This window comes from Setaria viridis, chromosome 1 (genome assembly GCF_005286985.2).
Source record: "Setaria viridis chromosome 1, Setaria_viridis_v4.0, whole genome shotgun sequence".
NCBI lineage: Eukaryota > Viridiplantae > Streptophyta > Magnoliopsida > Poales > Poaceae > Setaria > Setaria viridis.
Window position 1 is genome coordinate 10,050,252 of NC_048263.2, and position 20,534 is coordinate 10,070,785.

At 48.7% G+C, this 20,534-nt stretch overlaps 2 protein-coding genes across 2 annotated transcripts; one reads left to right on the forward strand and one right to left on the reverse strand.

Moving 5' to 3' along the window:
* Positions 1-11,058: 11,058 nt before the first annotated feature.
* LOC117866651 (high-affinity nitrate transporter 2.1) lies at positions 11,059-13,009 on the forward strand. The gene has a single exon (XM_034750929.2). The coding sequence runs from the start codon at positions 11,170-11,172 to the stop codon at positions 12,748-12,750; it is 1,581 nt and encodes a 526-aa protein (XP_034606820.1). The 5' UTR covers positions 11,059-11,169; the 3' UTR covers positions 12,751-13,009.
* A 5,296-nt stretch (positions 13,010-18,305) lies between these two features.
* Positions 18,306-20,124, reverse strand: LOC117866639 (high-affinity nitrate transporter 2.1). Its single transcript, XM_034750922.2, has one exon. The coding sequence runs from the start codon at positions 20,027-20,029 to the stop codon at positions 18,446-18,448; it is 1,584 nt and encodes a 527-aa protein (XP_034606813.1). The 5' UTR covers positions 20,030-20,124; the 3' UTR covers positions 18,306-18,445.
* Between the last annotated feature and the right edge of the window lie 410 nt (positions 20,125-20,534).

Genomic DNA, 20,534 nt, shown 5'->3' on the forward strand with positions numbered 1-20,534 from the left:
GCGCTTGGAAGCGGTCATCCTTGAAAGAGGAGGAGATCAAGATGCTTGTGGTTGCCAATTTCATCGAGCGTGGTCTTGCACTGCCAACTTTTGACTTTTTTCGTGGTCTTCTGGATTGCTATAAGTTGGAGCTCGTTCATCTAAATCCCAATAGAATTCTCCACACTGCCATATTTGTGCATTTCTGCGAAGCTTTTCTACCCACTTCCAGTTGTTCCGAAATTTTTCTGTGTAAAGCCGCAACTAATGAGGGATCACACTCAAGTAGTCGGATACAACTGATGAGGGATCACACTCAAGTAGTTGGAGGAGCTGGTATCCAGATGTGGGAGAAACTCAGCAACCTGCATCTAGATTATGAGTTGATAGACTCCAATGCTGGGTGGAAGGCAAAATGATGCTATATTGGCAATCATGATCCTACCCGAACTGATAGGACATTGCCCCTTTTGGAACAGCCATTGGCTTGATGAGCCAACACATGGGAATTGTGTCCAACTACCCGATCTCATTGATAGAATAGCCAAGCTGAAGCAAGAAGGACTCATTGGAGTTGGAGTAGCCTTCAGTTTTTTGAAGCGACAAATCCAGTCCTTGTAGCAGCGATGTCATTGGGGTTATGAGTATACTGGTGTCAATGATCCATCCAAACTTTCTCCTGATGAGCTCACCATGAAATTATGGTGAGACTGAAGCGGATGTTCAAAAATGTGGGTGATATCCCTACTATTGTGCGAAAATTCAACGCCGCCAACCCACAAAAGCGTGTAAGTACCCATGGCCATAGCCCCCGACTACTTATTTGAAGTTGTTGGGTTTGCCAACTTGTCTTTCTTTGTAGAAAGATGTCAGCTTGTACTTTTCTGCTCCTCCTCCTCCTCCCGGATCGGAAGATACTTGTGAAGTTGCTCCTCGCATGCATACGACGGAGAGCGCTAAGAGTGATGACGACCAAGAGGAGAAAGTACTTGAGTCCTCTAGCGGCACTAGCTCTGATGCTGTAGATGAAGTCAGGGCTTAGCCGTCTACTAAGGCTGGGTCTTCCTCCGGAATATGGAAACACTCAGTTGCAGATGAGCTTGAAGCTGCGATTCCTCCACCACCGAAGAAGAAGTGATCCGTTATTGCAAAACAGGTCATGAAGAAGTCTGTCACCGCAGAAGATGTGCCGCCTATAGTAATTACTTATGAGGAAGGACAAGATCCTAAGGATCGTATATTCCCAATAGGCGATTCCAATAGCACCACCATGTCTACTCAAGATGACATTGGTGGTTTGCAGGCACTCAAATGCAACCGAGGCGGAGAATGCAGCTGCTGTGGCCGCTCAAAACAAGTCACCAATCAAAATTGAGGATGATCCAGAGCCTCAAAATGTCACTAAGGGTGATCCTCCGGTGATGAAACCCGCTGGCGCAGATACAACTCGAGCAGAAGAGGCGGAGCTCAAAGCTGGCCAAGATCCTATTATGGATGTGCAGGCCGCGCCGAAAGCACCTTCTCCAGCTATCAAGCTGCTGCGGTTGTTTGGAGAACCCACACTAAAGCTGAGGAGATCGTCAAGGTAATCTTTTATGCCCTTTCTGAGTATACTAATTGCAACTCAAAATCAACTTGTTGTGTCGCTAAAACTTTATCTTATGAAGGAAATCCTCTGATATGGACCTTGGAGGGCCTAGCTTGAGGTCCGTGACCGATGGCGATGGCCCTTCAGTCCAGGATGCTGCCGCGGCCCAAGAAAATCTGTAGCCAGAGGAACACCCCGTGACAATCTAGGTGTCGTATCATTTGTAGTAGTGTTGATACGAGATGTCATATCATCATTGACTGAGGTTGTAGTGCCAGCCCCCGAGAAACAAGTACTTGAAAAGGTGATGGCTGCTTTTGTTACAGCGACCAATGTTGATATCTTAACCTCTGAGCATCAAGTACCCGAGGAGGTGCCAGCTGTTGTGGACGTGGCGACTAGTTCTACAACCCTTGAGCAACCAATTGCTAGTGAAGCGACGACTACCTCTTGCACCGTGGTTGCAGATGTAGCCCCCGAGCCAGAGATAAAAGTCGAGGCGGCGACAACTCTTGATGCCATGACCGTCAATGCATCTTCCCAGGCGGGGATGTCAACAAGGCTTGAGATGGTCCCTCATGCGAGCGCGGAAGCTGAGACTAGCACTGATAGGAATATGACTTTGGAGGACATCCAGCTGATTGATGATCCACTACTAAACCCAGAGATGATAGCTACTATCATGGAGATGCACCGTCATCTTGACACTTATGCGGAGGTGAGTTGAATTTTCCTTGCTTTGTTGGCATGATCACTGGCACCCATGTGTTTAACACGAGTACTGATTTTTGAATTCTAGATCTTGATCAATCGCTCCCGTCGCAAGTCAGAGATGCTCGAGGGTATGGTGATACCAAACTCTGTGCTAAAGTATTGGAGAAGGAGCTTGCCAAGGAGAAATTGTACACCTCCCGCTTGATGATGAAGCACGATAGTACAAGGGCGGCCTTCTAGAGCCGGATTCAAGACCTGGAGGATGAAATGGATCATCTTGTTGCTCGCAATAAGTCTCTCAATTAGAAAATTGAAGGTAGTCTCCTCTTCTTTGATGTTTTTTGACTACTAATTGTCTAACGATCTTGCTGATCCCGTGCTAATGTTGTACAGAATATAAGAAATTGGAACTAGAGCTTCAAACATCAATCACCGATTGGAAGAATGCATTCTACCAGGTGACAGATCAACACGATAAGCTGGTGCATCATGTTGAGAAGTTGGAGCATGATCTGGAGAAGGAGACGCGGATGCGCGAGGATGGCGAGGTTGATCTGGTCAATGCCATGAAGACCATCTGAGAGCACGAAGCAAAGCTGGAAACTTTCAAACTCGCTCTAAAGGAGATATCTGAAGCGGCCGAGCCAATAGCAGATATGGTGGAGCATCTAGTTGAGGGTGTGGAGTCTCGTTCGCTACCTGAAGTACTCAAGGACGTGCTAGAGAAATTCATCGGCTTTATTCAGAAGATGGCGAAGTCTTTCTCCAAGCAACTGTTGAGCTTCATCAAGTCTTTCTATCATCAAGCTGATCTGGCTCCTGTTGCAGAGGGTATAGTAGAGGATTATTCGGATAAACTCTTTCAGGACTACTTGCAGGAGATGGACCCCATTGCAGAAGAAGTAGCCAATCATCAGGTCCTTGAGTAGTTCTGTATTAAAGCAAACATTAGTTCTGTATTGAAAACATGATATGAATGCTTTGTAATGTAAATATTTCTAAGTCTTGTTGCAATCTCTGCTACTTTCGACTTATTGTTTTTTGGTGCATCTTACAATCTTCCCTGATATTTGCTTGTACGGTAGATGTAAGTGTCTGCGCACAAGGCTTCTTTGATAAGTCTCATCAGATACACGATGTAGAGTACTTAAGACACGCCTCCTTTTGTTGAGCCAGAGCACTCAAGGTATCTAGGTAGTAGACCACTGGGCAAGTAATCTCTTCAAGTGATTAGAGCCTATCATTACAACTTCTCTGAGTTGTATCGATGTTATGCTCTGGAAAGCTTAAAGCTACAGTCTTATTTATACAAGCCATGATTTAGGCTAAATAGCCTAATGAGTAGTTTGTCAAGTGATTAGGTAACCTCTGAAGAAGTGTTGACTCATCTTTGCAAGCTGCATTGGATAGAGTTGTCCAATAAGTTGTCGCTTTACTAGCTGCAAACTTGATTTTGCAAGCCGCGATTGGACAGTTTTGTCTTAGTAAGGTTGAATAACCTTTTTGTGAACCGCAAACTTGCTTCTGCAAGCTGTGATTGGGTGATTCTGTCCAATGAGTTGAATAACCCATTGAGATTTTGCAGACTTGTTAATACAAGCCGTATTTGGGTGATTTTTTCCTAGGGAGCTTTTATAACTCGTTGGAGTTTTGCAGATTTATTATTACAAGCCGCAATTGGGCGATTTTACTCGGGGAGCTGAATAGCTCTACGAACTTGCTTCTGCAAGCCACAGTAAGGTAGAAATAAGTAGTCGAATTACGACAAAAAATATGTCTGCTTTATTAAATTGTAAATCTACAACTAGGGCCGATGGCCAATTTGCCTGAATATGCAAATCTAAATTAGGGATAAAATCGACATAGTTGCTTGATGTTCCACGAGTTGTCGACATCTTCACCAGAGAGATGTTGGAGCCTATATGACCTAGGTCCAATGACCTTGGAGACGACGAACGGTCCCTCCATGGTGAGTTTAACTTGTGTAGTCCATTGGTATCTTGGATACGCTTGAGAACCATATCGCCTATATTGAATGAACATTCTTTGACGTTGTGATCATGATAGCGGCGGATTTCTTCAAGGTACCTTGCAGACTGGACGAGTGCTGCACAATGAGCTTCTTCGAGGCTGTCTAAATCTAGATGCCTTGTTTCTTCTGCTACACCTTCCTTGTACGGCTCAACCTTTGGGGATTTCCAGATGACGTCGGCAGGTAGGTTAACTTCGAATCCTGTAGGCTTGCACGACTGGGTACGGAGTCCCCAGAGGACATTGGGTAGTTCTTTGAGCCACTTTCCTCCTTTCGTGTTTTTGATATCATGCAGCCTTTTCATGAGAGCCTCCAGTATAATCCCATTAGCGCGCTCAACCTAGCCATTGGCCCGTGGATGAGTGACAAAGATGTACCGGATGTCGATCCTGCTATTCTCGCAATATTCCCAAAACTCATGATTGTTGAAGTTGGACCCCAGGTCTGTGATAATGCAATTGGGGAAGCCGTTGCGGTGGACAATTTTGTCAAGGAACTTGAGTACTCTGTTTGCTTTGGGGCAGGTTACTGGTTTCACCTCGATCCACTTGGTAAACTTGTTCATTGCCACTAGTACTCGGTTGAATCCTCCAGGCAGGGTAGGGAGTGGGCCAATAATGTCGAGCCCCTAGCATGCGAAGGGCCAAGAGGGTGGTATGGTGATCATTTTGTACGCAGGGACGTGTTGTTGCTTGGCAAAATATTGGCATCCTTGGCATCGGCGGACTAGTTCCTCGGCGTCAACGAGAGCTGTAGGCTAATAGAACCCTACTTTGAAAGCTTTTCCCACGATCATGCGTGAAGACGAATGATTGCCGCAAATGTCTTTAAGGATCTCCTCTAGTATGTTCTTGCCATCTTGCCGTATGACGCACTTCAAGAGTACTTATGACGTTGCGCCTCTTCTGTAAAGCTTGTCTCCAACTAAAACATAGTTCTTGTTGCGTTGTAAGACTTTCTCGATCTCTATTTTGTCTGAAGGTAACTTGTGCTCTTTGATGTAGTCAATGAAGAGAGGTCTCCAGTCTACGTCGATCATCATAACCTCTCGATCTGGTGCGGTAGGGCCTCGATCAGTGATTGTTGATGGTGCCGGCTCCGATATGGATGGCTTGTGTAGGTCATGGATGAAAACCCCTGTTAGAACTTGAGCACGAGTAGATCCAAGCTTGCATAGGATGTCTACGGCAACATTGTTATCGCGAACTACATGGTGGAACTCCAGACTAGAGAACTTGTTCTCTATCTTGCGTACTTTTAGGCAATATGCATCTGTGTTCTCCTTGTGCAGATCCCACTTGTTATTGACTTGATTGATCACCACCAGTGAGTTGTTGTAGACCAACAATCACTTGATTCCTAACGAGATTGCAAGAAGGAGCCCATGCCAAAGTGTTTCGTATTCATCTTGATTGTTGGATACTTCCCAGAAGATTTGCAGGATGTATTTGAGTTGTTCGCCTTTGGGAGATATCAAGAGTACTCCTGCGCTAGTGCCCTCGAGCTTGAATGATCCATTGAAATACATGACCCAATGCTTTGGGTGCTCTGACGGCATTGGTAGTTGATTCTCTCGCCACTCTGCCATGAAATCAACTAGGGCTTGGGACATGATTACAGTCCTCAACTTGAATTCCAGGGACAATGCTCCGAGTTCTACAACCCACTCAGATATTCTTCCTGTTGCATCCCGATTGTGGAGAATTTCTAAGAGGGAAATCTGTGACGACGGAGATATTGTGCTCCTGTAAGTAGTGTTGTAGCATTCGCGAGGTGAGTATAGCAATTTTTGGACCAACGAGTATCTGGCCTTGGAATCTGACAACACCTCGCTGACGAAGTAAACAGGCCTCTATACTTTGTATACATGGCCTGGTTCTGGTCTTTCAACCACGATCGCTGTGCTGACGACATTGGTAGTCGCGGCGATGTACAACAACAAGTCTTCATTGGGGTTTGGCGCCATGAGGATTATAGGTTTTGATAGGAAGTCCTTTAATTGTTGTAGGGCTTGATCTGCCACTTCGGTCCACTAAAATTTGTCTTGCCGCTTGAGTAGTTTGAAGAAGGGTAGGCCTCTTTCTCCAATCCTTGAGATGAATTTATTGAGGGCCGCCATGCATCCAGTCAGCTTCTGGACATCCTTGATACCTGATGGGGCATGCATATCGGTGATGGTAGAAATCTTCTCGGGGGTAGCTTCAATATCTCGGTGACTACTGATGAACCCGAGTAGTTTTCTGGAGGGCACGTCGAAGATGCACTTTGTCGGGTTGAGCTTCCACCGAAATTCTCGCAGACTTGTGAAGATTTTTTCTAGATCCGCAATCAGGTTGTTGGGATTTCTGGTCTTTACAACCACATCATCCACGTAAAACTCTACGTTGCGGTGTAGCTGCTTTTGAAAGCACTCCTGGTGTCGGATTTACTAGCCCGACAGTCCACCAGGAGGTCACCCAAATGATTGATAAGTGGTGCCTGCGTTCTTCAACCCGAAAGACATTGTTGTGTAGCAAAAAAACTCCATAGGGGGTGATGAACGTGGTCTTGATATGATCTTCCTCTTTGATAGCTCTTTGGTGATACCCCGAGTAGCAATCGAGGAAACAGAGGAGGGCGTATCCAGCTGTGAGTCGATAACTTGATCAATCCTCGGGAGCCCGAAGGGGTCCTTTGACAGTGTTTGTTGAGGTCTGTGTAGTCAACACACATCCTCTACTCATTGTTGTTTTTCTTTCGCACCAGGATGGGATTGGCAAGCCATTTTGGATGATAGACTTCTTTTATGAAGCCAACCACGAGTAGTTTGGCCAGTTCTTTCTTGATGGCTTCCCTTCTGTCTTGGGCAAATCATTGTAGGCGTTGCTGTTTAGGTGTAGCTTTTGGATTCACGTTGAGTGAGTGCTGGATCAACTCCCTGGGCATCCTCGGCATGTCCGCCGGTTTCCATGTGAAGATATCTCGGTTGGCCCAGAGGAAACTAACGAGCGCACTTTCCTATTTAGGATCCAGCCTTGTGCCAATCAGTGATGTCTTGGAGCTATTACCAGTCTCAAGGTTAATGGTTTTGACGTCTACTTCACTTGCCGACTTGACCTTGGTTGTCCTGATTTCTTTTCTAGAATCTCGAGCTCTGACGGGAACAGATTCTTGGATGCGGTGAAGACTTGCATCATTTTGTTTGGTACTTGGGTTGTTGCTGCTAGCTCCATGGCTTCTATGTTGCAGTCATACGACCTTTTCAAGTCTCCACACAGGGAGAACACTCCTCTGGGTCCTGACATCTTGAGTACTAAGTACACGTAGTGCAGGATGGCCATGAATTTGGCTAATGTTGGTCTTCTGAGGATGGCGTGGTACGATGTTTCAAAATCCGCTACCTCAAACGGGATGTATTTTGTCAGGTATTCATGTTTGGTCCCAAAGGTAACTTGCAAAACCACCTATCCAAGGGGTACAGCCGCGTGGCTCAGGACGATCCCATAGAATGGAGAGTTCATTGGGGGTAAGCATATCAGTGATGTCAAGGCCCATCTTCTTCAGTGTCTTGGCGAATAGTACATTGAGATCCCTACTGCCATCGAAGAGTACTTTAGTAAGTTTGGAGCTAGCGACAACTGTGTCCAGGACGAAAGGATATGGTTCTGGGTCTGAGAAACTAGTCCATTGGTCCTTCCTGGAAAAGTTAATTGGCACCTCGGACCATTTGAGGAACAGTGGCGTCGCAGGTTCAATGGACATTATCTCTCGAAGAGCGAGCTTCTAGGACCACTTAGTAGCAGTACCCAGGGTTCCACCGAAGATGACACTGACGGTATTGGATGAGTTCTGAAACTTGCCATTGTCACCATCGTCTTCATCTTCCTTGGCTTTGCCCTTGTCTTTGGTGCTAGATGGCTCTAGTAGGTCTTTCATAACTCTGCGTAGACTAAAAAATCTATTGTGGAGTGCTTGTGGTATGGATGCCATGGGCACTGTTTCTTTAGAAGCTCATTGAATGAGGGCCTATCTTGATTTTTGCCGCCTCCTTTCTTTGATGACAGTGAAATTGCCGCGACAGTGTTGTTTGGCTTGTGCTTGCGGTTGTGACCTCCCGAGTAATTATTTCGGTTGTCATTGTTAGGGAGATCGTTGCGATTTTTGTCATTGTGTTGGCCATTCTTATGATTGTTGTTGTGCTGACCCTTGTTGCAATTGGATTTGAACTTTTCAATCTCCCTGTCTTCTTCGTCTGCCCACATCTATACCATGATCTTGAGGGATTTGACATCAGCGGGATGTCGTTTGCCGAAGTCGTGGAACATTTGGCGGTGGTGGAGGCTGTTCTGGAAGCAGTCAATAATGTCATGCTCCGTGATATGCACGATTGTGGCTTTCTTGTCGAAAAAGTGACGTAAGTAGGTCTGCAGGGTTTCGACTTCTAGTTGTTTGACCTGGACAAGTCGATCCTGTTGCCAGGACACCGTATTGCCCCTGCGTATTTGTTGGTGAATGCCACCTTGAGGTCTTTCCATGAGTTGATGGAGTTCTTGTCCAACGATTTGAGCCACGTGAGTGACGCCACCTCCACGCATATGGGGAAGTAGATGACTTTGGTGTTGTCGTTTTCCCTAGCTGCTTGTACTGATAGCGAGTAGCATCGGAGCCATTGGTTTGGGTCCTGCTTGCCATCATACTTGGTGATACCCGGAGGTTTGAACTTTTCATGTAGAGTTGTCCTTCTCACACATCTTGAGAAGGCGGGGAACCCATCAGTATAATCTCTTAGGTGTTCGACTTCTTGTTCGTGCTTGCGGCGCCATCCGTCAATGATGGTACGGGCGTCGCGGCTAGTGGTGATCTTGTTGCGGAGGTCTTCTACTGGGTGTTTGGGTTCTAGGTTAGCCCCACAGTGGCCACGGCCTCCCGAGGGTCCTGCTCGACTACCTTCAGCTCCAGCTTAGCTTGGTCTGACGTCTTTGAGTTGACTTGGTCTAGACGGAGGGCCTCTATGGCTGCTGCAATGTTGACTTCGCTGGGATGCGGTGCGTTGGACTGACTATATTGGATTCTGCTGATCGAGTTGTTCGTACGCGTGTTCTGCCAGTTCAGCCAACTGCCTAGTGTACTTGTTCTGCAGCATCGTGCGGGTGATGAGATCAATAGACGTGATGGTGACGAGGGGAGTACGATGGTGATACGTTTGAACTGCTTCAAAGGCGTTATCCAGGTTCAGAATTGGTAGGCCCGCTGCAAGGTGGCGGTGGCGTTCTACTCTTGTAGCATTTCTTACTCGTCATCGAGTTCTTTGATCCTCTTCTCTGACAACGTTGGCAGTGAGCTCATCCTGCGAGACGTCATTTGGGTGACGCTCATGTGGCGGGTTTCTATCCCGTTGCTCTTCTTTTTCGTCCTGTTGCCCAGTAATGAGAGCGAAGAGTTCTTGTTTTGGGGAATAGATTCCCGAGCTCGAGGTGATGACCTTCGTGGTGTTGTCTTCCTCGTAGATGGGTGACAAAGAAGTTCCCTCCTTGTACGGGAGAGTGTCGAGGTAAGCAATGAGCCGTGAATCATCATTTTTAGTAAGAGCGAGTGGCTTCATGTTGGGCCAATAGATGAATCTGCCGTGGGGAGTTGATGTGATTACCAGGCCCTGTTGTGGACCTGATAAAGGAGTTTCTTTATCCGGGTCCGAGTAGTAGTCAAAGTTCTTGATCATATCCATATCGGATTGTGATCTGGATAGGGCAGTGTGATAATTAGTGGCTGTGTTGTGAAGTCCGAATGGGAATCGACTCTAGTGGTAATCCGACATGAACAATGGCTTATGCGTCGGCTCGTAAAGGTTAATCCGACTAGCGGAAGAAGTCGAGTTGTACTCGGCCTCGTCCCCCAGCCTTTGACTAGGTTAGAAATTAAAAATTTGCTAAAATTCTCGACGAGATCCTCCAGAGCTTTGGATTGGAGCTTCATGGTTTGCTGCTTCATCTCCAGAGCCGGCACAATATGGAGGCGGAAATTTCCAGCACCGTCTGCGATGCAAACCCAAGAGATGAAGTGGACATCATGCCTACTTCAAACGTGACGATTGGCTTGATGATGACTTGTGCCATTGAGTTCACCAGTGAATTCCCGGCAAGAGCCCCTACCTAGTGCGCCAGCTGTCGGTGTTTAAATCTAGCAACCTACCGAGGGGAGTGCCTGAGATAGTGTTTTAGTTAGTGGGACTCGTCGAGATCAGGAACTCGAAGGTAAACGCAGACACATGATTTATACAGGTTCGAACCGCTGAATAGCATAATACCCTACGCCTGTATGTTGGTTGGATTAAATTGTATTAGAAGAGATCCCCACCTTGTTTTATATTATCGGGAGTAGGCTTACGGATTGGCTGATCCTTGGAAGAATCCAAGGCCACGGGAAAGCCGGATGGGTTGCCCTCTCACTCTCCCAAGCTGCAATAACTCCGGAGATGCGGCGCGCAGGTTAGCCTCTGACTTTGTTCTTCCAACCTCTCCTCTTGCCTCTTCTGCACCCGCGCCGCAGTGTCAACGCTTTGCTGTTTCATTATCAGAAATAAAAACTAATCAGCAGGTTATCGATCGAATCCTGTCGTCTCAGCCTATAGTCGGCTGTACTTATCCAGGATCCCAAAGGTCAAACACCGGTTCCACCATCACTAGCAGCTAGCCGTACCAGACACCGACTGATCGGTACTGTGTGCAGAATGTCAACCACGAGAGCTATAAATTCCTCCTGTCGTTGCTACACAGCAGCATCCCAAGCACAAAGCCACAGCGATCGAGCTAGCAGCTTCAGCTAGCTCACACACAGTGACACAGGTCGAGCAGCAGCAAGACGAGAGAGAGATCGAGGGATGGACATGGAGCGCGGCGCGCCGGGGAGCTCGCTCCACGGCATGACCGGGCGCGAGCCGACGTTCGCCTTCTCGACGGAGGATGCCACGGCGGCAAGCAAGTTCGACCTGCCGGTGGACTCGGAGCACAAGGCCAAGACCATCAGGCTCTTCTCCTTCGCCAACCCGCACATGCGCACCTTCCACCTCTCGTGGATCTCCTTCTTCACCTGCTTCGTCTCCACCTTCGCCGCGGCGCCGCTGGTCCCCATCATCCGCGACAACCTCAACCTCACCAAGGCCGACATCGGCAACGCCGGCGTGGCCTCCGTCTCCGGCTCCATCTTCTCCCGTCTCGCCATGGGTGCCGTGTGTGACCTCCTCGGCCCGCGCTACGGCTGCGCGTTCCTCATCATGCTCGCCGCGCCCACTGTCTTTTGCATGGCCATCATCGACGACGCCGCAGGCTACATCGTCGTCAGGTTCCTAATCGGCTTCTCTCTAGCAACGTTCGTGTCATGCCAGTACTGGATGAGCACCATGTTCAATAGCAAGATCATCGGTACCGTCAATGGGTTGGCCGCCGGCTGGGGAAACATGGGCGGCGGCGCCACGCAGCTCATCATGCCACTCGTCTATGACATCATCCGCAAGTGCGGCGCCACACCCTTCACGGCGTGGCGTCTCGCCTACTTCGTGCCTGGGTCACTGCACATCGTGATGGGAATCCTTGTGCTCACCATGGGGCAAGATCTCCCCGATGGCAACCTCCGTAGCCTCCAGAAGAAGGGCGATGCCAACAAGGACAAGTTCTCCAAGGTTATGTGGTATGCTATCACCAACTACCGAACATGGATCTTCGTCCTGCTCTACGGCTACTGCATGGGCGTCGAGCTCACCACCGACAACGTCATCGCTGAGTACTACTTCGACCACTTCAACCTGGACCTTCGAGTTGCCGGCATCATCGCCGCCTGCTTCGGCATGGCTAACATCGTGGCAAGGCCCCTGGGCGGGATCCTCTCTGATGTTGGTGCGCGCTACTGGGGCATGCGTGCCCGCCTTTGGAACATCTGGATCCTCCAGACCGCAGGCGGCGCCTTCTGCCTTTGGCTTGGCCGCGCTACCACACTCCCTGCCTCAATCACCGCCATGGTGCTCTTCTCATTCTGCGCTCAGGCTGCCTGTGGCGCCATTTTTGGTGTCACCCCTTTCATCTCCCGCCGCTCCCTTGGCATCATCTCCGGCATGACGGGCGCCGGCGGCAACTTCGGTGCAGGACTGACCCAGCTGCTTTTCTTCACCTCATCCAAGTACTCCACGGGCATGGGCCTGGAGTACATGGGCATCATGATCATGGCGTGCACGCTGCCCGTGGTGTTCGTGCACTTCCCCCAGTGGGGATCCATGCTCTTCCCGGCCAACGCCGGCGCCGTTGAGGAGCACTACTACAGCTCCGAGTGGAACGAGGAGGAGAAGAGCAAGGGGCTCCACAGTGCCAGCCTCAAGTTTGCCGAGAACTGCCGCTCTGAGCGTGGCAAGCGCAACGTCATCCAGGCCACCTCCAGCACGCAGCCTAACAACACGCCAGAGCACGTCTGAGAGAAACTCCTGCTGTTTGTGTTTGTGCGTATGTTCCTACTCTGAGGTTACAAGCACACGTATGTTGTATCGGTGAGTGCAAAGTTTGCATTTTGTTGTGTAACACGTATTGCTGTTGTACACATAAAAAGTTAGATGTTGTCACACTCATCGTATACCTACATAAATGGATTATAGTAGGTGCACAAGGGTTAATTATATTTTTCTTTGCCGCTACCTGTTGATATGAGAAAGTAATGAAAAAAATATATATTGATCATTTTTTTTCTTACAACGTAGTGTAAGGCATGGTTTGACCAGGTGTGATCTTCAACGCTACATTTTGAGTATTGATATCTCATCTCTATATGGTTGTTTCTTCCTACCATCATGGTTATTTTTTAAAAAAGTCTCTTAACTTTTTCGTAATCAACCTGCAGTCCTTGGAATAGCTCTTGACGATTTTATAAAAAAGTTCCCCAAACTTTATTGATGCGAGGTCCAGCCTTTCCTCCTATGTTGCAAAACAACCATAATGCCACACGCCTTAGCGTGCTCGCCTGCGCCTCCGCGTCTGCCACTGGAGAGCCCACGCGCCGCACCATCTGCCGCCGAGCGTCGCTGGGTAAGCAGGGCTCACCCCCGCGCCCCCCGCCCAGCTGCATCATCCGCCACCATGAGCCATTGGGTAAGCAGGGCTCGCCCCCGCGGCCCCGTCCAGCCGTCCGTTGTGGAGGTGCATCGGCCACCTGCTCAATGGAGGTAAGAACTTCGTGTTCAATGAGCTCATTGCCTCCGTTCCCTGATGCCCTGAGCCATGACTAATTGTTGGCTAAAACTTACTATAGATTTTGATATTTTCAAATTAAAATACACCTTAGTTTCTGGATCTGTCATCATTTCACCTTAAATTTCCCACCGGTTGTGTATCAGGCACTACCTCCTCCAGCATGACAGTGTTAACGTGCGCTGGCTTATCTGCAAGCGAGCCATGTACTTAGCACTGACAGTCGCTCTCACTCATTGACCTATACACAATTGCAGCAACAGTTCATGAACCTCATGCTTGTTTTGACTTTGCACGTCTCGTTTGCTTCAAAGTTGACATTGGATTATTAGATCAGCCAATTAATCTCCAATTGCATATTTCATACAGCAGCTGGTGATAAGCCTATGGATGGGGCCAACAAGTACCTGAGCTGTCCTGCCGGTTTCTTTTATATATGTGCATGCACTTCCGTCGACATGTTGGCTGCCTCCAATCGTTGCGACCTGCTGATCCGGTAGTAGTCGACAGTTATCTGAAATGCGTATGCCTTATTATTAACAAAATTAGCATGGCCATTGAATTTATACAAACTTTGGCAAAGCTAGCTGATCAACTCACAGCTATGCTCAGTCGGATTTTGGATGAGGTAAGTCGTCCATGTGAACAGAATAAGGTCACAAGATGTCCATAAGAGCACAGTATTTTCATACTAAAGTAGCATTTTCTACCAGTAATTGAGGTTAGATAAAGAAGACGTCTGTTTCAGCAAATTTACTTATTGAGTGTATCTTTTTTTTTCTTCTCTCCGAAATGGTAAGCGTATTAAACTCACGCCTCCTGTATTTCAAACGACCGGTATTAGTGAAACTTTCTTTTTATGGAACAGGAGGGGAAGGTCCTGCTGATTATATTATATATTAAAGAGAGGATGTTAACTTAAAAAAAATTATGAAACAAAGCACGAAAAGAAAAAGATCATAAACATTACAATGTCTGCTCTAGCCATGAAGACATTTGAAGTTTCCAGTCCTCTTTTACTTTAAGAATAACCTGAGTAAAAACTAATTTGAATCGGATCAAACATGTTTGCACTTAAGGAGAGATCCCTTCAAAGATCCAATCATTTCTAACTATCTAGATGCTCCAACTAATAATAATGATAATTTCCATAAAGAACTGTATATGTAGCTGTGTTCTGAAGGTTTCTAAAATTGCATAGGGCTCGTTAGAAAGATTCAAGAACAGGCCAAGGTGAATCAAGCATTCCTGAGCAAAAGAGCAACCAAGTAGAAGGTGAAATAAGGTTTCTTCACCTTCATGCTGATATAGAACACAATCATATGAAAAATGGAACATGTTCTTCCTTATAAGAATGTTCCTGAGCCTGTCTTTAAGTACCAACCAGAAGAAGACTTTATGTTTGTTTTGACAACGTGATTTCCATAGCCACTAGAACACTCGGTGAACCTATCTATGGCCAGTGAGATGGCGGTAGACTTTTGATGATGAGAAATAAGAGTTCCTTCATATATATGTCCACACATCTGGATCATTATTTAATGCTAGGTCCTCCAAAATGTGAGCGAGATGAACCAGTTGGTCAAGAGCTTGAGCTCATAGAGGGAGATGGAACAAATGCTGTATATCCACTATTTCCTGAGCTTTTGAATCGAGATGTGTTGCTTTTTGGTGAAGGAGAAGAGGTGAGGATATGCCTAGGCAGGTACTCATTCTTTCCATAAATCATTCCAAGTAAACATGTCTGTCCATCATTAATGGTAACCACTACCAAATCTTTAAATTTGTCGATCAACTTTAACACATCCTTCCACCAAAAAGAACATTTCTTTACTTGGTTTGGTAACTTGCCATTATAGTAGTATTTCTCCCACATCAGGTGAACCCAAGGAATGTCTTCTCTATTGAAGAATTTATGAAAAATTTCAGTACCAAAGCCGCATTCTGGGTTTTGATATTCAGAACACCCAAACCCTCCTCTTTCTTTGGGAGGCAAACCATCTCCCAAGCTGCTTTAGGGGGAGATTTGTTGTTAATACCCGATCCTCTCCAAAGGCAATATTTTCCGTACTTGTCAATTTGTTTATACAATGTTTTATGTAGGATAAAAGTACACATATAAAACATAGGCAGAGTAGTGAAAACTGAATTGGTTAATTCCAGACGCCCTATTTGAGACAGAAAAGATGAGGTGCTGACTAGTCTCCTTTCACATCTAGACACCATTGGAAGGAATTCTTCCACTTTTGCCTTTGTGAGACCTAGAGGCAGACCCAAATAAGTGAATGGCAGAGTTCCCATTGCACAGCCAAATAGCTGAGATAGATCTTGTAACCTTTCATCTAAAACATTGATTGGCACCATCATGGACTTAGAGTAGTTACCTGTAAGGCCAGTGCAGAGAGCAAATGACTGAAGAATGTTCTTGAGAATTTGCAGTTGGGAGGGGCAGCCTTCCATTATAAGGAGCGTGTCATCTGCATACTGGACATTGGGGAAGTTCTGACTGTCAGAGAGGAGAATTGGTAATCATAGAAGCCCTTGTCTCTTAGCATCATTCAGAAGAGATTGTAATAAGTCTCTTAGCATCATTCAGAAGATATCATAATAAGTCAACTGCCAAAACAAAAAGGAGTGGAGAGAGGAGGTCCCCTTGTCTTACTCCTCGTCTGCAATGAAATGTTTTCCCTGGGACTCCATTCAACAAGATGGAGGAAGTACCTGAACTGAAATTTGCTGCATCCAACCCAGCCATGCTGTCCCAAAACCTTTATGTTTCATGATAGTCAACATTGCTTCGTGTTCGATCGTATAAAAGGTTTTTTCAAAGTCCAGTTTAAGAATCACAATTTCTTTCTTTGTTTTATGACATAGATGCAGATACTCAAAAGCCCAAGCCAAACAATCTTGAATGGTCCTTATTTTGATAAATCCATATTGATTTTTGTGGATAATATCTATGATGACTTTCCGTAATCTATTTGGCTAGGAGCTTTGTCAGAAGCTTCGTGGAGGTATTCAGAAGAGAGATTGGCCAGAAGCCTGACACTTTACAAGCCACATCTATTTTTGGTAATAAAGTGATATAGGAACCATTAATGCTTCAAAGACATATATTTCCAAAATGAAAAGATGCCCAAAGGTCATAAAAATCTAGTTTAATTAGAGGCCAGCATCTGTTAATGAAATTGATATTAAAGCTATAATGTCCAGGAGACTTATCAGTAGACATATTTTGAATTACAGAGTCTATCTCTTCATGACTAAATGGTTCCTCTAAGCATTGTAAGTTGTCAGATATTTGAAGGAGCTGTTCTAGGTCAAATACCATGGGATGAGAATCTGAAGTACCAAGCCTCTCCTTGTATGCTTCCCATAGGATTGATTCTTTTAGCATGATGTTGTGATTGGAGATTGCTAGAAACTTGAGGCATCATCTGGGAAGAGAGGTGTGACCCAAGCACCAAGCAGAGATCGTACCTTAGCAAAGAAATTAAGCCCCAGGCACAAATCGATGTTGGGAGAATCCATCATGGAACCGGGAAGGAGCTTGAGCGAGAAACACTGGGTAAGGTCTGACTGGTGGGTCGAGGACCTGAAGGTCGCCTGACCGCTCACCATAATGATGAACAATCAGTGTGCACAGGTTATGTGAGGTTCTTTCTCATAACGGTGGAGGTTTGTGAGTTTTTCGAACAAATTAGATTCAATGGCTATAGTTGTCAGCAATGATTAAGTCTATCGAAATACTAGGAATATTTATGTTCTTGTCTATAGATGTCCATACAGCCCGACAGCTCGGCATGAAGCCTGATTTTTTAGCCCATCCCAAGCCCGACCTAGCCCGTAACTCTTCAAGCTCGGACTGGCCCGACGTGATGGCTCATGACAGGTGTGGGCCTGCCCCTCGGCCCGACGGGTGGCCTGGCCCGGCATGATTTTAATGTGTCGGCCCAAAATGGCCCATTAACCTCCTTCCTACCGGTCCAACAACAGCCTGCTAGCTCTCACCCGTCCCCCCTTCTTCTCCCTGTGACCCTATCTCCTCTCCTTGTGACCCTATCTGCTGCCCACCGCCACCTCCTCTATCTCTCACATGGCTCCATGCCTCAATCCTCCCCTTCCTCTCCAAACCTCCGCCTCCTCTCCGGCCGGCAGCGACGGCACGAGGGGTCGGGAGCAGCGGCAGCTTGCGCGGGAGGCCGGCAGCGGCGGCGGCCTGAGGAGCTAGAGCAGCGGGCGCGACGCAGGAGGCCGAAAACAGTGGACGTGGCGTGGGAGGTCAGTAGCGGCGGGCGCGACGTGGGAGGCTGGCGGCGGCGCCAGGGGCCGGGAGCGACGGCAGCTTGCGCAGGAGGCCGGGAGCGGCGGTAGCCTGAGGGGCTAAAGCGGTGGGAGCGGTGCGGGAGGCCAGTAGCGGTGGCAACGCAGGAGGCCGGCAGCGGCGACGGCTCGCACGGGCATGAGGGGCCGGGAGTGGCGACAACTCGCACGGGAGGCCGGCAGCGGCGGGCGCGGCGCGAGGGAGGCTGACAGCGGCCGCGGCGCGGGGGCCTGCCGTGCCTCGCGTGGCCCGAAGCCGCCCGTGCTCGATGGGCCGGCCTGGCACAGAAATGGCATTGCCCGTCGGTGCAGCCTGTGGGCTGTGGGCTGGCACGGCATGGCATAAAAATTAACGGGTCTTGCCGGGCTCACGCCAGACCGGCCGGGCAGTCCGAATGGACACATATATTCTTGTTGTAGCATGCCTGTACAGAGTAACATGGAGGCAAAAAAAAAGGTCTCATAGTAAGATAAAATGTTTGTATTTGATTTGAGACAAGTGGTTACAAGTACACAAGAAACTTCTCACTTAGCTGCAGTGCTACAATCAACCTCATGTCTTTTTGCTTATATCATGCCTGCATATATATGTACTCAATAATTTTCCTATACGTTCTCTGGCGTGTTGTTAGGCTGCGTGTTGGAGGTGGCCTGGATGACGTTGCGCCTGCCACGCTCAGAGCGGCAGTTCTCGGCAAACTTGAGGCTGGCACTGTGGAGCCCCTTGCTCTTCTCCTCCTCGTTCCACTCGGAGCTGTAGTAGTGCTCCTCAACGGCGCCGGCGTTGGCCGGGAAGAGCATGGATCCCCACTGGGGGAAGTGCACGAACACCACGGGCAGCGTGCACGCCATGATCATGATGCCCATGTACTCCAGGCCCATGCCCGTGGAGTACTTGGATGAGGTGAAGAAAAGCAGCTGGGTCAGTCCTGCACCGAAGTTGCCGCCGGCGCCCGTCATGCCGGAGATGATGCCAAGGGAGCGGCGGGAGATGAAAGGGGTGACACCAAAAATGGCACCACAGGCGGCCTGAGCGCAGAATGAGAAGAGCACCATGGCGGTGATTGAGGCAAGGAGTGTGGTAGCGCGGCCAAGCCAAAGGCAGAAGGCGCCGCCTGCGGTCTGGAGGATCCAGATGTTCCAAAGGCGGGCACGCATGCCCCAGTAGCGCGCACCAACATCGGAGAGGATCCCGCCCAGGGGCCTTGCCACGATGTTAGCCATGCCGAAGCAGGCGGCGATGATGCCAGCAACTCGAAGGTCCAGGTTGAAGTGGTCGAAGTAGTACTCAGCGATGACGTTGTCGGTGGTGAGCTCGACGCCCATGCAGTAGCCGTAGAGCAGGACGAAGACCCATGTCCGGTAGTTGGTGATAGCATACCACATAACCTTGGAGAACTTGTCCTTGTTGGCATCGCCCTTCTTCTGGAGGCTACGGAGGTTGCCATCGGGGAGGTCTTGCCCCATGGTGAGCACAAGGATTCCCATCACGATGTGTAGTGACCCAGGCACGAAGTAGGCGAGACGCCACGCCGTGAAGGGTGTGGCGCCGCACTTGCGGATGATATCATAGACAAGTGGCATGATGAGCTGCGTGGCGCCGCCGCCCATGTTTCCCCAGCCGGCGGCCAACCCATTGACGGTACCGATGATCTTGCTATTGAACATGGTGCTCATCCAGTACTGGCACGACACGAACGTCGCTAGAGAGAAGCCGATTAGGAACCTGACGACGATGTAGCCTGCGGCGTCGTCGATGATGGCCATGCAAAAGACAGTGGGCGCGGCGAGCATGATGAGGAACGCGCAGCCGTAGCGCGGGCCGAGGAGGTCACACACGGCACCCATGGCGAGACGGGAGAAGATGGAGCCGGAGACGGAGGCCACGCCGGCGTTGCCGATGTCGGCCTTGGTGAGGTTGAGGTTGTCGCGGATGATGGGGACCAACGGCGCCGCGGCGAAGGTGGAGACGAAGCAGGTGAAGAAGGAGATCCACGAGAGGTGGAAGGTGCGCATGTGCGGGTTGGCGAAGGAGAAGAGCCTGATGGTCTTGGCCTTGTGCTCCGAGTCCACCGGCAGGTCGAACTTGCTCGCCGCCGTGGCATCCTCCGTCGAGAAGGCGAACGTCGGCTCGCGCCCGGTCATGCTGTGGAGCGAGCTCCCCGGCGCGCCGCTCTCCCTGTCCGCCATAGCCTAATTCAAGCTAGCTTCTTGAGCTTGCTTGCTCTTGTTGATGAGTGGTTGGTGTTCGCAAATGCTGGTGCTTGGTTGGAGCTTTTTCGGCTTGCATCTGCGGAGTATATATAGCGAGCCGGGGAGTTGACATTTTGGGCATCTTGGTCACGACGCTGGCGCCTGAGAACTCGTGCCAGGCCGTCGACATGAGGGGTCATCGAGTTTGTTGAATTAACAAGGCCAATTATTGGACCTGACGGGATGAGTGAACGATTATTGGAGTTTGATGTACTCAGCGCTGGAAGAGGAAAGGGATTCCTCGGCGCCGCATCACCGGAACTGGAATGGCCCTGGCCTCATCCCGTGGGATCGGCCAAGGATCAGAATCTTCTGCTGGGGGGGCAACTGGCTGCGTGTCCAGAATCGGTTTCGATTTTTAGCAGCTGCTGACCTGCTGCAGAAAAAAATGGCCATACCTGCCAGCTGCCGCAAGCCTTGTTTCTTTTTCAGCTGGTCGACG

Coding starts and splice junctions, on each gene's coding strand:
- LOC117866651 (XM_034750929.2), top strand. CDS start 11,170: ATGGACATGGAGCGCGGCGCGCCGGGGAGCTCGCTCCACGGCATGACC.
- LOC117866639 (XM_034750922.2), bottom strand. CDS start 20,029: ATGGCGGACAGGGAGAGCGGCGCGCCGGGGAGCTCGCTCCACAGCATG.